The sequence below is a fragment of the Dromiciops gliroides genome, chromosome 1 (assembly GCF_019393635.1).
Source record: "Dromiciops gliroides isolate mDroGli1 chromosome 1, mDroGli1.pri, whole genome shotgun sequence".
Taxonomy (NCBI): domain Eukaryota; kingdom Metazoa; phylum Chordata; class Mammalia; order Microbiotheria; family Microbiotheriidae; genus Dromiciops; species Dromiciops gliroides.
In genome coordinates, this window is record NC_057861.1 from 354,541,953 (window position 1) to 354,558,820 (window position 16,868).

At 35.0% G+C, this 16,868-nt stretch overlaps 1 protein-coding gene across 4 annotated transcripts in view; it reads right to left on the minus strand.

The window, feature by feature from the left end:
• Positions 1 to 15,171, minus strand: part of CTNND2 (catenin delta 2) — a 1,127,657-nt gene extending 1,112,486 nt beyond the window's left edge. For 2 of the 4 annotated variants that reach the window (XM_043973915.1, XM_043973925.1), the window contains exon 1: positions 14,531 to 15,171. In XM_043973915.1, coding sequence (XP_043829850.1) covers positions 14,531 to 14,567 — 37 coding nt within the window. In that variant the 5' untranslated portion in view covers positions 14,568 to 15,171. The remainder of the gene's footprint in view (positions 1 to 14,530) is intronic. The other 2 variants (XM_043973939.1, XM_043973938.1) reach the window with 2 other exon arrangements.
• Positions 15,172 to 16,868: the final 1,697 nt, after the last annotated feature.

Sequence of the window (16,868 nt, forward strand, 5' to 3'; positions counted from 1 at the left end):
TTATAATCTTCCTGAAAGGGAAGTCTTAGATTTAGCTACCTATGTAGCATAGACCAGACAACCTTTTGCATAAAAATCCCAAAAATATAGAGAATTTTTTAAAAAATCATGACTAGATACTTACATTTGTCCAGATAAAATAACAACAACAACAATAATACTTTTCAAATTCATTGACCTTTGTACATTTCAAAACACTTTCACGTGCAATATTTAATAGGATCCTCACAACAACACTGTATGGAAGAATTACAGGTATTATCCTATTTACACAGATACAAAAAACAAGATACTTAAACAAATGGCCCAAGAAAACATAACTAGTTTGCTGTGGAGTATGAACTAAAATCTAGGTTTCCTCAGTCTTTTTCTACTGTTTGCTTGATTATATGGTATTTGAAATGAGAGGCAGTGTGATATAGCATAGATAAGTGTCCTTGAAGCCAGGGACACCTGGGTTCAAGCCCTACCTCAAGTAGATAATAGTTGTGTGACCCTGAAGAAATCACTTAGCTTCTCAATGATCTAGGACTAGACAAGTGTTTAAGACTAGAATATACAGAGAAGGTATTAACTTACATTGGTAGGAGTTTCATCACCTTGGAGTTTCCTAAAACAGTGAAATCACATAGCAAGACACTATGCCTATAGTGTTAGTATATTACCACTCCTACAGCAGCAGCAGCAGCAGCAACAAAAAGGGTTATAGTAATATCAATCATATTGTTGTTAAAATTATATAACTTTTTGTGTCCACTTACAATTAAGTCCTGAGAGTCAATCCCGAAATAAATAATGTCAGCAGTCAAAATAATGTAATAGGAAGTTGTAATAATTCATTCTTCCCTGAAAGTATACAATTACCTTGAAAACAGACCCTTTTTCATTTTCATGTTCCCTCTACCTAGTAGGATCTGGCATGTAAAAGCATGCATCGATTGATTACACTCTTCCACTTATCCAATCAACTAACATTTATTAAGCAACTAATATGTTCCTTCCAGAAACTCTGCTAACTACCCATTCTCCCTATGCACAAAGAAAATAAAAAAGCACACTTGCCATCTTAATTTGAATTTTAATGTGCTTTTAACATTAGAAATAGGATTTTAGGAAAGATAGGGTATTAGCAAACCTTATGTCTGTTCTCTATTAATTTTTCAATATGTCTCACAAAAGAATGACAAATATGAAAGGCTGGTGGTAGAAATTTTGAGACACAGCTAAATAAACAGGTATTAATAGCATTATAGAAGTTCTATCTTTTATCTGATCACATTGCACTTAGTACAACAACCACACACACACACACACACAGAGTACAAAATCTAACTGCATCAAAAGGTAAAGATTTGTTCTCTTTTGGTATATTATTCATATATACCCATTCCAACTTATTCACCACCTCATTCTTCATAAAGTTGCAACTTTTCAAGGCCAACTGATGTGCTGGGCATTTGAGGAACATCAGGAAGACTTTTCCTCACTGCTTTAACTATCTCTAATTTTTTTTTCACCATTTTGCATCTGGGGAACTTGGTCCTTAGGATTATTTTCTCTTCCTTTAAAACAGTCTTATTTCAGTCATATATGGAACTCATGAGCTACCTGAAAGATTACTCTGAAACTCCAACTTGAATTTAGAAATCCTCTATAACTTAAACCTTTTACCATTTGAGTTTCATCCCTTTCTCCTGAATATGTTTTGCATTTATTCAATAAAGCCTTGAGCTGATCCAAAAATCAAAAGCAATACTGCTCAAATCACAGTTCTAATGGGATCTGTGGCTGCTTTCAGATACCACGGGTGGGAGTGATAATGGAGAAAAGGTGGAACATAAATGACATGGTATCCTTGCTACAAAGGGGGAAAGGGAATCTTCCAAGCAGTTTCCATCAATAAACAACTTTTCTCCATGCCAGAAGAAAGCTATCAGGTTCTAGACTTCCTCTGAATCAAAATGTCCCTGGCTTTTGGTTCTTCTCTTTGGTAGCTCTGTCAGAAAGAGTATAATGTTCTTGTACCACAGCACAACAAACACCTGAAAAATTCAATGTAATGTCTCCAACTGGTACACTGTTCTGGCTCAAGGCTTTGTCATTCCCCACTATCTACAAGGTCAATGTCCTCTCTTTCTCCTCAGTAAAATGGAAGGGTGGGTGGAAGTTAAGCTGTATTATTACTTTCCCAAAATGAAAACTTGAAAACCTCCAGCCAAAAAGCATCAGCACTCTCCAAAAACCAAGGTTCTGAAACTCCTGTTCTCTGAGATGAGCAATAGCAAGGCCATATGTTTATGTCTATACAGTGAGTCTACCAGTGTTTCAAGGGATGGGAAAAACCAGCTTGGTTCCCTAAAATAATTAAACATACAATCCTGGGGGCAGTATTATAAACACATAAGACAACTGAAGAAACAATGGAAAAAAGTTTAAAATACCTCAAGTGTGTCATTTAAATGAAGACTAAAATATTTTAACTGACAAAAGGAAGAGTTATCAACTGGATCACCTTTCTTCCAAGATATTTTGGGATAAACCTTTGAGTGATTTTGACATCATTTAGAGAATTTCAAATGAGTGTCAACACATACTGTTTAATCTTGAATTCTGTATAATAAAGCTAAATGATACGGACTATTTCCAAATGGACCTGTCTTCTTCTTCTGATGGCTAAATGTGTCTTGATGGATTTTGTTACACAATTTTTCTGAAAAAGTGTAAATCTGGTAAATAAGGATGAGTCCACAAACTCAGTAGGTATAATATGATTTCACATGAACACATACACATTGTATATTTTGTGTTCAGACTTGTGATTTTCTTGAAGTAAGGATCTTTGAGTGAGGAAACCCTATCTATCAATTAATAATGGGCAACTGCTGTATAATTAATAGTTTAGAGAGTTGCCTGAGGGCAGAAAGGCTGAGTCTCTCTCCCAGGCACACAACCAATATTTGTTATAGGTAGCACTTCAACCCAGTCTTCTTGAGTCTGACTCTTTAATATATGATATTGACTCTTTTATATATAATATTGCTTCCTCTCAATCCACACACACATAATTTTTAGAACAAATTACAATAAGCTAAAGATGAGATAATTTATGAAGGTATTTCTTAAATGCAAATGAAACAGTGGATTTGTAAAAGAATGAATTTCAATTTGTGGCTATAGAACATCATCAGCACATTAGCTAAGCAGGCAGGAAACTTTTAGTTCCTGGGAGTCTGGAAGTGAATTTTCTCTAGTATCTCTAATGCACAATAAAGTTGTCAGCACATAGTGGGCAATTAAGAAATGTGTGTTGAGTTGAATAAATCAGGGGAAGATGGAAAGAGAATTTGGTAATGATAGTCATAATCTCTTGAGTAGAGATCTACTTGTTTGGAATAAGTCAATGTATTTCACGTCCAATTATCTAGATAAACTGAAGTATATATCCTGGGCAATAATTTAAAAAATATATTAGACATCAAAGTTTTTTAACATTATATATTTTAAGCAATATATTTATATTACATTAGATATAAATATTATATATAATCATCAAATAATTTATATATTTTATTTTGTATGTAGTGTTGCATACATCTACACTATATAAACACACATATTTATATATATAATATTCACATATATGTTCACATATATATGAGAAGATGAATATGAGTATATATAACCCATAAACTAAAGATATTTTATAGCTTGAAAACTCACACATTTAGGCCATTTTATGAAATTCAGCTCCATGCAAAATGCTCTACAATGTAATATTTCATTCCCTAACTTTAAAATAGAAAGCTGGTGTTTAAGAGTTCTTTAGGGATAAATATATCTCCATTACCTTCAAATCACAGCTGTAGTTTTTGATTCTCCACTACTGTGTTCTAGGAAGGACACTTACGCAACATTCAGCTCCCCTTCAACCCAACCCCCAGAGCCTCCTACAACCAGTAGTATATGAATTACTCTAAGTTCATGAAGTTATTGCCATCGACCCTTGCAAAGATGTATTTAATTTTTGTCCACTGGAAAAAAAGAGTAACTGCTAGTGACAATTTACAACCAGTAGCTCAGGTATTTGCTCCCATCCCATCAGAAAAAATAGACATGCCTCCATTATTTATTTAAAATTGTAATGTATTAATTTTCCAAACTGCACTAAATTTTTTTGGGGACTCCCTGAAAGGGAATGTAAATCTGGAAAAGAGAGATAAGTTATGTGTCTGCATGTATATGTATGCATATGTATATGTTTATGTACATAAGCACATATGTATACACATATAAAGTCTTCCCAGACTCCGCTTATAGCTTTAGAGAAGTCACTATAATCTTTACATCATTATGAGGTAGCACATTACATTTTTAGTGAAAGATAAAATGATATACTCCTAAACATGGAGGTATTGATTCATATTAATTTATTTTCCACAAAATTCCAAATTCATCACTATAGTCCCTGCACAATCATTTTAAACATATTTTGATAAATTGTGCTACATTTTAAAATGTATAGGATTTCAGAGGATTCAAACTATGTAAATGAGTCAGCATTTTGCTTTAAATTTAGTGAAATTCTAATAAGTGATATTTGGAAAGCTAATATCTAGTAAATTCAATCCAGTGTCACAAACAAGGGGACACACTGGCTAAGGGAAAGTTTATTTATTTTGCCCAAGGTGGAAACCAAATCACTTAAATTCAAGATATTACTTCTAAAAAATGTATAAGAACAGTGAAATATACATATTAAAGCAAAGTATTTACTAATGAAGGTAGTTACAAGAGAGCATATTAGATGTCACTTTTTTTAAAAAATCCATTATTTTGGGGAAATCAGTTCTTATGCTTTCATTTTTGGATTTTCAAATTGTTATATAATGACATTTTATCAATTGAAGAAAAATGATTACTTCTATGCCCTTCAAAAAAACCAGTTCTTGCCATCACTGCTTGAGAATGATTACTTTAAACCAAATATTTGAAAGAAGAGGAATGTAAATACTAATTATATGTGTATCATAATTTAGAATGTTACCTCATCTCTAGGAAATGAGATAACTAAGACAAAATTACCAATAACTTAATAAGTAATACTAAAGATAATTTTCAATAAGTGACTGAATATCAATATTCAAGATAAAACATATATTTTTAAGTTGAGAAAAAGATGCCAATAACCTATAGGTTTTGTTTTTAAATCTCATCATTTCATTTGACCATATAGATTAATTTGCATGAATTTGAACTTATTAATGCCTTTAATTTAGGGCAATCAATTCTATATTTGTAGTAATCATTTGTTTGTCAAAATATCAGAATTTCATTATTTCTATTAGGTGAAACTATCTTGAATAACGTGTCTAAATAAATATAAAATGTTGCAATATTGGAAGATAATTCCTCTTCAAAAACATTTCCTTCATCAAAAAAGATATTAAAATCGAAGACCATAACAGGTTGCTTATGACTATTTTTTAAATTACTACAATGATTGTTCATAAAGTATATTTACAGGGCATATGATACAATTTTGATAGTACCATATTTTTTGAGTTTTATGAGAAACATGCACAATTGATTTATTTAAACATGATTTGGTATATTCAGAGTTCAAAAGAACTCTTCCATATATTTGATTTTTAAATGTGTTCAATTTTTGAAATTTTAACATGAAAAATATTTTTGCTACAGAAATTTGTCATCAGCTTATTGAACTTTATGGGGGAAACTAAGTGGTTTTAGTCAACAAGGCTATTTACACTGGTAAGCAAAGTTTTAGGCAGGAACACAAAACACTAAATGATGAAATATTCTCTCGGAGCCACATGTGGAGGGCAGCTGCCATTTAAATGAAGGGTATATACAGATTGGTACAGTTATATTGATTCACATTAAAGGTTACCACACTATTAAAAAATACCAAATTGCCACAAAATTACTTTATTGAATGTAATTTACTAGTAATTAGCTTACACACTTCCCCTTTGAGTTACAGTCTCCTCTTATGGATTTCTCTGGAGTTAGTCTACAAAGCTCTTTATGTTAAAATATAAATATTAATGGGTGTTTATAGTTAGCTATTCTAAAAGAAAAAATAGTTATCTGACATGTTCTTCATAGACAATATAATGCATCAATAATAACCAAATTCTTCAAGTTTAAAGATAATAATAATGGCAAGCCACGCCGGCAAGGTATTTTTTTATCTACAAATTTGAAATGTATAACATTATTTGTTTCTAAATATATTTATCTGTCATCATGTGTACTAAATGTGTACTCAAACAATGTATTGGGGACATGGTAAATGGCATATAATAGGTGCTTATTATGATATTGTTGATTGATTAGTTTTGGTCATATGTGAAAACTGTGGTGTTTAGAAATATATTACATTGAAAATGTAGCAAGCCCTGCACACACATGCATAGAAACATACACAAAGAGTAATTCAGTGATACTGGGCAATACATCTGAAAGCATCGTAAGCTAAACTACTACTTAGATGGCTGACCTAGTGCTAGAATATGCTTTCCATATATTTTTGTAATTTAGAATGCTGAGATTTTGTAAAGCATTGTGTTTAAGAAGATCTATTTTGACACTTGTACTTGGTTCATTTAGGTTTTTCAGGTATAGCATTTCACAGAAAAATCTTACTTATTGAAATCATTGCTAAGGAATGTTTTGGTATATTGATATTGGATAGGCCAAGCAAAATATTTAATACCTTAAGGTAACTCTTTTTAGAGTTGTCATTCATAGGCATGATGAGAGTAGGTGTTAGGTCACTTTTAAGACAAATTTAAATGACAATATTATATTTTCTTTTACCTGAATCTTTCAAATATGATGCATGTTAATTATGAAATATTAATATCTATAACCCAACTTTAATTATCTTCATTGAGATAGGGGAAATGAGTTATATGTATTAATCTGTGTGTGTTTTATTTTAGACTCAGATAATACTCACACTTACTAGCTGTGTGACCTTGGGCAAGTCACAACCCTCATTGCCCTGCCAAAAAAACAAACAACAATGAAAAGAATACTTGTTGACTGTTGAGTGAATGACTAGTTGTCTTCCTTTCTCTATGTTTAGAGTTATATTCAGAATTTTATTCTTCCATCCTGGTTCTTTTCGTGTCATTTTGAGACATAAATTTATAGTAGGAGATTCTCAGTAGTAGTCAAATAGCCAAGAGTTGATTATATAAATATCATCTAGCTATTAGGAACTATACCTTCTGTAACTCAAACCAAAAATTAAGGAATCTAGTGATCTGTATCAATTTTAGTATTCTCTATCATACCATTCAATAAACATTTATTGAGCATCCAAAAAATGCAATGGAGTCTTCTGGGGGATTAACATGCCATTTAATCTAGCATTTTGCCAACGATAACTCTGTATTTTCCTCTTACTACCTGTAAAGTCTTATGATACTTTTCAAATTTAGGCCCATTGGGTCCTCAGGTGAGGATATAATAATCTTCCAGTAACTGAAGGTCATAAGAAGCCCTTTGCATCAAGGATAAAATGTTGTTCCTCATGCTTTAGTGAAGGAATTTGAATAGGTATAAAAGTACACCTATGAAAACTGATAATCCATGCAAGACATAAGATCACAGTATATTAAAATAAAGATTAGATTAACCAGAATATTCCAATACTTTCCAACAGGTAACCATTAATATTCAACTACAAAATTGTACAATCTATTAAGCTACATACAATATCAAAGAGAATTTTTAGAAAATTTGATATTTATATGTCATGAAACCACTAACTGTATCATTAAATCAATCAGTGTTGGAGAATTAAAAAAAAATACTGACAGTCATATTACCTGGGTTTGGATGCCAGCTCTTCTACTTATCAATTGACAAGCATGTATTAATTATCTATTACTGAATACTTGTGTGATCTTAGGCAAGACATAAAGGGCCTCAATTTCCTCATCTATAAAATAAGGGGATGGAATAGATTATTTCTATGGTAACTTCCAGCAGTATAAAAATCCTATAATCTTATGAAAAAAAAATAACATTTTCTATGTGACATTAACTTTACATCCAGTTTCTTTAACAACATAAATATATATGTACATATACACATGTATATATGTATGTATATGCATATATTAATACAAAAATTTTAAAGTATGTAATCAAAATATTTATCTGAGCCACCAGTAAATGAGTGTTATACAGGTCGAACCATGTTACAAAAAACACCAAGTAAAAGCCAAACATTTTCATTGTAGTGGAATTCAATTATAGTAAATAAAATGGCTACAAAGCATGTTTCTAGCCTGCAGGACTTATAGAAAACTTGAAACTATTTAAATTCTCCATTTCCTTACAAAACTACTTGAAAAAATTGATTTGGCAAACTAAATATTCTAAACACAATAATGGAAAAGTGAAAAAGAAACCCCTTATACAAATTCCCATTCACTTTGAAGGATATGTTCCTATATACTTTCATTCAGGTTCAACACTTATACAGTGCATGGGATATATTAGCTTAAAGAATACTTGTTGACTGGGGGCAGCAAAGTAGCACAGTGAATAAAGCACCGGCCCTGGATTCAGGAGGACCTGAGTTCAAATCTGGCCTCAGACACTTAACACTTACTAGCTGTGTGACCTTGGGCAAGTCACAACCCTCGTTGCCCTGCCCAAAAAACAACCAACAATGAAAAGAATACTTGTTGACTGTTAAGTGAATGACTAGTTGTCTTCCTTTCTCGATTCTCCGGATTATTTAAGAACTTCTGCTGTTCTGATGAGATGCTGGAAAGTAGAATTAGGAAGGTAGAAGTGCTCTGAAAACAATAGATACCAAATTGGTAGCTACTTAGGTATTATTCCAGTAGTCTTACCTAGAACTAGATGGTATAGAACATGCTTTTTGAAAAGTTAATGATTGTAGAGAATTTCCATTGCCATTGACTAGTTCACAAAATATTCTTACTGTTGGACACTAGGTAAGAATTGTAATAATTTTGCAATAAGGTTGAACCTCTTTTAAAACTTACATTAGAGAGATGCAGAACTCACCTTATGGATTTACTCTAATGCTCAAAAGAACAGTTTCCAAATCCATTAAATAATAAGCCACATTATAGAGAGGATCATATGCTATAGAGCACTTATATTTGTGATATAATAATTTTTACTAATATGTGATCTTTTGTGGTTATTTTTTCCTTCAAAATCTACTACATTCAATGTATTGGCATTGCTTTGAATTAGGACTATTTCTTCCCATGATAATTTGAAAAAATGGATAAATTTGCTATTTTACTTGAGTTATGACACCTTTTGAACTATCTTTGCCCAACTACTCCTTAAAGCTAATGAATTCTTAGTTTCTGTAGTGAAAACTTAAAGCAATATCCCAATATAATGTATCAGTCTGTATTCTTCCTCAAACTCCTCCCCTTAGGATAAGGAGGGAGTAAGAGGAAATAAAAAATTAAATTAAAAAAAAAAAACTTCACACTTAGAAGCTCTGTCCTATGACTTATGTTGACCTGCACAGGAGTTTTTGAACCACTTGATTCATCTCCTTTCAAAACCAACAAATTTTAGAAGCTCAAAAATAAAAATCTCCTTTGTCCCCTTGTTGTTATAATTACCTATTAGTATAGAAATAAGAATCAACTACAATCACTCAAAAAAGATTAGACACTTTAGTTCACCAACACCATATTATGGTACCTGGAGATTTAACATATATTAAATGAGTGTAAAAGTAGACACATGAGAGGTGCAGCTAGATGGCACAGTGGTTAAAGCACCGGCACTGGATTCAGAAGTACCTGAGTTCAAATCTGACCTCAGACACTTGACACTAGCTGTGTGACACTGGGCAAGTCACTTAACCCTCATTGCCCTGCAAAACAAACAAACAAACAAAAAAAAAACCCAACCAAACAAAAGTAGACACATGAGAATCAAATCCAAGACACCAACGTAGTGATTCAAAGTAATGTGACCTCCTGCCCCCTATATTGACTCACACAGAAATTATTATATTTCTAGTATATTCAATATTATTGATTCTATCAGGGACCTTGAGCAATATTCTCTTTTTTTTTTTTTTTTTAGTGAGGCGATTGGGGTTAAGTGACTTGCCCAGGGTCACACAGCTAGTAAGTGTTAAGTGTCTGTGGCCGCATTTGAACTCAGGTACTCCTGACTCCAGGGCCGTTACTCTATCCACTGTGCCACTTAGCTGCCCCGAGCAATATTCTCTTAAAGAATGGCCATTCTATATTTAATTATGTGATACTTAAAAGACAGGCTGCACCCAATGTTACTTCTAAGGAAGATTTTTTTTTTTCTCTGTAGGAACATATTTTAGATTTCCTATTGAACGTCAATGAAAGGGGGCAGCTAGGTGGCACAGTGGATAGAGCACCAGCCCTAGATTCAGGAGGACCTGAGTTCAAAGCCGGCCTCAGACATTTAACACTTACTAGCTGTGTGACCCTGGGCAAGTCACTTAACCCCAATTGCCTCACCAAAAACAAATAAATTAAATAAATAAATAAAAATAAATAATAATGACCAGCCATAGTTTATTCTCCAGCCACTATAGAGTAGGAAGCCTGAGCACTTGTTTTTGCTATGTGATTAAGTGATACAATATTTTGGATATTATATCACCAAAATCTTTCCTGATGATGCCCACAAACCAGTGACTAGTCATACAGTTAGAAATGAAAAGCGTGAAAACACAGTGTGATACAACATTTCTGTGATTTCCCCCCCTGTGCTGGAGTTACTGTTTATAACTGTAATTGGATTCGCTAAACCAAAACAGGCAGATTATTAATCAGTAGGCTGGATTGGCAGAGAATGTGATAGAAACTATTTATCTATGACATGTTTAATATTTTACATTAATATAAAAAGCTGTTAGTTTGGCACACAGTCAGATAAACTTGAAACTAGCAACTAGCATCATGAACTGTTCCCACTCAAATTAACTTTTCACACAGAACTACAGAAGCATCTTCACAAGCCCATCAAAATAAAGAGCATGGTGCTAAGACACTGTTTTCAGTTTTTTAAAGAGATGATCAAGAAATGAACTTGACTTTAAACATCATCTTACTGTTCTTCCTATTCTTTGGTTGGAGCTCTAATACAGGACAATGCCTTTGTCCCAAATACATTAGCAGAGAATAATGACAGACAGATTCTCAGGAATTATTCATAATCATACAGTGATTAAGTTGTGATTCCACTAAAAATAGTAACCAAAAATGTGGGGATATTTGAATCTCACTTATAGAAAAAGGTTGCCACTGGGAGTATATCATGGGATCTACCAAACTCTCCAAAAAGGAGATGGAAACAATGCTTAGATAGAAAAATGATCATGAAAAATGTCATTATTTTGCTCTTATACTGATATTACCCAAATTTCCTGAATGACTATAACATAAGTGTAAGAAAATGAGATAATATTTGTTTCAAAATTGAAGGGATTGTTTTTCAACCAGCTATACTATTTGCCCAGTTTTATTACATATAAATCTTAATCTTTGTGCCAAGCCAAACTATACTGGAATTGATACTGTTTAATTTTAAGCATACAATTGTTGTGGAATTAAGTTCACATAAGTGATAACACATTTAGCTGATATTTTAAGAAGTTCAACAAACCTTCCCCAGAGAAACAGTATAAATGAAATTATTCAAGTATTTTGGCCTCCATTTCCCAGATGAAGAAACTGAGGTTGAAAAAAAAAGCTTAAAATAAATTGTCCACCATCACTCAACTAGTTAAGTTCTAGAGCCTAGATTTGAACCCAGTTCTCCCAAACTCTTTTCAAGTACAGTGTTGCTTATACTACACAATATTTTCTTATTATAGCCAGAAGGAAAAAAAAATCATGTGGAACTTCAGTGGAAAATGCAGATGACCTAACAAATAGAGGGAACCTACATGAAAATCATTACACCTACTATACAATGAACCTGCCATTCACTTTATAGTCATTTTATGCTTCTTCAGCATGTCAAAAGCAAAAATTATAAGTGTTTTGACTAAAGAAGAATACAATTAGTTTATTTTACTTTTAAGAGAACAAAACATTTTAAAAAATTATTTGATGAACCTTGAAGTAATTGTCAAGCTAAGAAAACTACTTAATAACTATACCTACTGAGGAAAAAAATCCTGTGAAATATACAAACTTTAATTTATGCATTTAAATTACCTGCAATTTTTCATAAACTTATTTTTAAAAGAGCTAGTGAAGTTAGGCTTAAATACTATAGTTTAAAAGTCCAATGTTCTTAGAAAAACAGGGAGCATTATTTAAACACACTCACATATATACAGGACTTTTTAAAGCTAAATAGAAAAGACTATGCCATGATTTTATTGGAATAACTTCAAGTACAGGAACTATTGTACTCCACTGACCACTCAATCAGTACACTAACTTTGTAATCTGTTAGAGGACATGTAACTCACACTAAGGGATACATTTTTTAAATTCCCATTTTCCTGGCTATCAGCTGCTTTGCCTGTGCATACAAGGACACCAAACATTCTTTTCATGGTAACTAAAACTGTGAGAATAGCCTCTAAAAGGACAAAAGGCATAGTATACCTGTTTATTGTACCTCTTGCCTTTTTATGAGATGACATTTTACATTAAACATCTTGAAAAAGAAGCTGAATGAAATTTTCTAACAAGGTTTATTAATGTGAATTATATAAGATATAACTAAAGTAAAAAGAAAAATCACAGTTAACCATGACTTTGAATTGAATCTTTTAAAGTGTTAAGCTTTACTACTTTGATCACAGACCTCCCATAGTTAAAAATAAAACTGCTAATATACTCAGATTCATTCAAGCCCTAAAGCCTTGTTCTATCCCATAGACCAAAAAGGGTAGCACTGAATAGCTTTGCAAGGAATATTAACAATGAGTTTTGCATGTAAGAAAAGCTATTTTTGAGACACTTTTTCTAAGCTAATTTTTATGCATCAACAAAGGAATTCTAATTGATGTCAATGTGGGTTCTAACTTTGGATATTGTTATACTCCCCCCCCCCCCACCAAAATTCAAAATGTTATGGCACGAAGTAATCTGTAATCAAACAGAAGAGATATTTCATATGATGCTATTCGAGGATTGTAGTTCAAATAGCTTTTAAAAATTTATAGGCATATAATGTTGATAATACTTTAACAAGATGAACAACACTGTCACATGTTATTCATAGGGATATAAAATAAAATAACTTTAGGGCATAGCTTCTAGTATCTCCCTGATTTCATGAAAGTCACAGAAGAAAATATAAAGTGCACTTAAATATTAGTCACATGGTTTATAAAAGTTAACAGTTACTGGTTTCAGTAAGGCCTATCAATCTGTTCCTATTTTTTTTTTTTTTGTTACATTAGTAAAACCATAATTTCTGAGCCAAGGCTAATCACGTTGTTACAACTCAAACACAAGGAGGAAGAAAAATATGCAAGAATAACCACACTCCTTTTATTCTCTGTTTCTTTAGGCTTCACAACCTTTATTGTGCAATGCTAAACTTATCAGTTTCATGGGCAATGCTTGGATTAAAAAAAATCCTTGTAGAAGTCTACTTGCTACCACAAAAACCATATAGGCTGCACCACCTCTGTAGTGACTTAATTCACTCTATAGTGACTTGAGCCTGCTGAGAAACAATCGATGCAAACACATTACACACCAGAATAAGAGGAAGGTAAGGAAAAAAAGAAAAGCATCTTTGCTTTCAGCCATTAATTATAGATTAGCCAAATATCACATTGCATATCACACAGACACACACAAAAAGCTTTCCAGAGATGTGTGCTTCAGACATCGGTTTCAAAAGCCTCTCTATCCATTGTCAGCGCGCCCAAGACTCTAAACCTTGTGGATTGCTCCAAAAATGCTCGAGCTGAGCCTGCTAAATATAGACTATAGGGGCTTTCAGTAAAGGGGGGTAAAGGGAAAAAAGAAACAAAACAACAGAAGATGAAGAAAGGGACATGGATGTATATGACTAAGTATTCCCATTTTGTTCCACCCAAACATCGCAATGACATTGAAAATCAGAGCTTAAAGACTAGAGGGAAGTGTGACCCACCCCACCCCCACCCTTCTATTCTCCCGTATATTCAGGACGTCATTAATGCGAGGAGTAGATTATTGCAGGATGTTAGGAAGCAGTATTGTTGGTGATGCCCTATATATGCCTCCGGATAACGTATTGTAGATGGGAGGGGGAGGGAGACGAGAAGCCACTTTGTTACCTCGCCAAGAAAGGCACCAACTCGGTATCCACCACCAGACAGAGCTGTCTTCCGAGAGAGGAACCAGGGCAATTGTGGTCCTCCCAACGGAAAGCAATATTGAGCATCCGCCGTCGACAGATAGCTCAGAGCTGGAGGAACAACCCCCGCCACCAATAAGGAGAAGAATAATCCTGACACCGCTAGCCCAGCAAATGCACTCACCAAAAGGCGTTGAGCCTGTCTGCTTTCTCCCAAACATGCACCCACCAAAATAGACAAATCCTCAATTCCAGGGAAAGGTGTGTGCGCCGCCTCCAGGCTTCAGTGCAAGGTCCTGACCTTGCCCAACTGCAGCATCTTTCGCTTTTGTTGTCTGTGCGTGGCTCCGGGACAAGTGATGCTGGGCAGGGAAGATGGGGAAAAAAAGCGGTAAGGATGAGGCTTCTTTACAGCCTGCTACCGGCTACCGAGGCAAAGTCTCTGGTTCCTTGGCTTCCCTCCACCACTGTTGGTGCCTCCTGCCTTCTTATCCGGGGCTCTTACAGCAAGCACAGCAGCGGCGCTGTAGTGCAGCCGCCGTGGTGCCACCGCCGATATCTATCCCTTCTGCTGCTGCCTCCGCCTTCTCCTCCTCCCGCACATCCGCCGCTGGATGTAGCTGGAGCCGACCCAGTAAAGACACAGCTGCCTCTGCTCTCTCTTCCTTCTCCCTTCAAGCGCGCGCCTAGTGATGCTGCGTCTGGGCTGCTCCGGAGAGCAGCTGCCCTCCCTCCGTAGCTCAGCGCAGCCGCCGCCGCCACCGCCGCCGCCACCTGCGCTGCCGCCGAGGGGCGAGGCTACTCCGGAGCAGCAGCAGCAGCAGCAGCCCCAGCCTCAACCTACACCTATACCTCAGCTTCAGGCTCTGGAGCCCAGTTAGTGGGAAAACGTCCTCCTTGCAACTGAAGCCTGCTCTAAGCTACCGAGCATGCCCAGTTCAACTGCTAGAAAAACGAGAGAGAGCGGCACTTGGATGTGCATATTCCACTTCTGGTTTTAGCAGTAGCAGTAGCAGCGGTGGTGGTGGTGGCGGCGGCAGCAGCAGCAGCAGCAGCAGCAGCAGCAGCAGCAGCAGCAAGGGGAGGAGGCCGCGAGTTGGAAGACAGGAAAAGCATCTGATGGAACACCGAACCAGAACTTGAGAAGGGTGGAAACACTTGGGTCCCCAATAAAGCTAGAAAGAAACCTCGGGAAAGTATTATTCCCGTTTATTAGAATTTACTCCCTCAAAAACAAGTTATTCTCTTACACTCTGCTAGAGGCTTTTTTTTTTAAAGCAGATGTCCAACAACCTGAAAACAAAGAAGGAAAATTTCATGAAGATTCATGGCAGTGGGGGACGGGAGGCATCGAAGAAGGGAGTTCAGGGAGGACAGAGATGACGGGGTTTTGAGTTGGACATTATTCCATCCCTCCCCCTGCCGCCCCCCCCCCCATGATTGTACTTCTAGACCTTGAGAAGTATCAATAAATACCTGTTTGATGTCCTCTCCAGAGTGCTAGTTCAACTCTCATTGTCTCCTCAGGCTCTTTGTCACTTTCTACTTTAGTGAAATCATTCTACTGTGTATCTGTGATGCCTGGACAATAAATGAACCTGTCCTGACAGGAACTTGAATAGTTTGCCTTAGGGAATGGTGATCTCTCTCTCTCTCTCTCTCTCTCTCTCTCTCTCTCTCTCTCTCTCTCTCTCTCTCTCTCTCTCTCTCTCTCTTTCTCTCTCAGCAAACATCTAACCAACTAATGGTTATATTTTCATTCTCAATTACTATGTTATGTTCTCCCTCTTACCATCATTTTCTCTTTTATTCTGACTTTATTCCTATGCCAGACTTCATTTTTGCCCTGCCTGCTCTTTCCCTGCCTTTACTCTATTGCTGTGACAACCAATAAATGTATAATCTTTTAATTGAAATTTAGTGGCATCTTTTAGAAAGATATACTCAGTATCATTACACAAAGTACACACATTACATGTTATCTTCATATGTGAGGGCATTGATATACATAGTTGCCATGTTTAAGGGGACATGATTTAATCCATGAAATATCTTCATCTTTGTAATAATAACTCATGTTATAACAGGTTTCCACTGTACCTGCAAGGTTTTAGCAGTCTTCAAGAGACATGCTCAGTTGCAAGGGTAAATGTTTCTTGTAATTATGCAACCTGTGTATCACAGCTGATCCTTGACTGCCTTAAAGTTCTGAATATCACCATCCCTTAAGACACTATTCTTGCCGAAAAAAAAAAAAAGAAAGCATGCTAGAGTATATCAGATTCCTAGGATTCCCCTTAGCCTCTACCCTTTCTAATAGGAATCTGTTCCTAATTTAAAATCAGGCAAATTTTATGATACAAGTTGAAAGTCTGCACAAAATTTAACTTAGAAGTAAGTCTCAGCTCTGCATACAACTAAGTAGCTACATGACCTTGGGACAGTATAACCTCTCTCTATTTCAGTTTTTTCCCCTTGAAAATAAGAGGTTTGGACAGATTCTATATTGAGATTGTGAATAT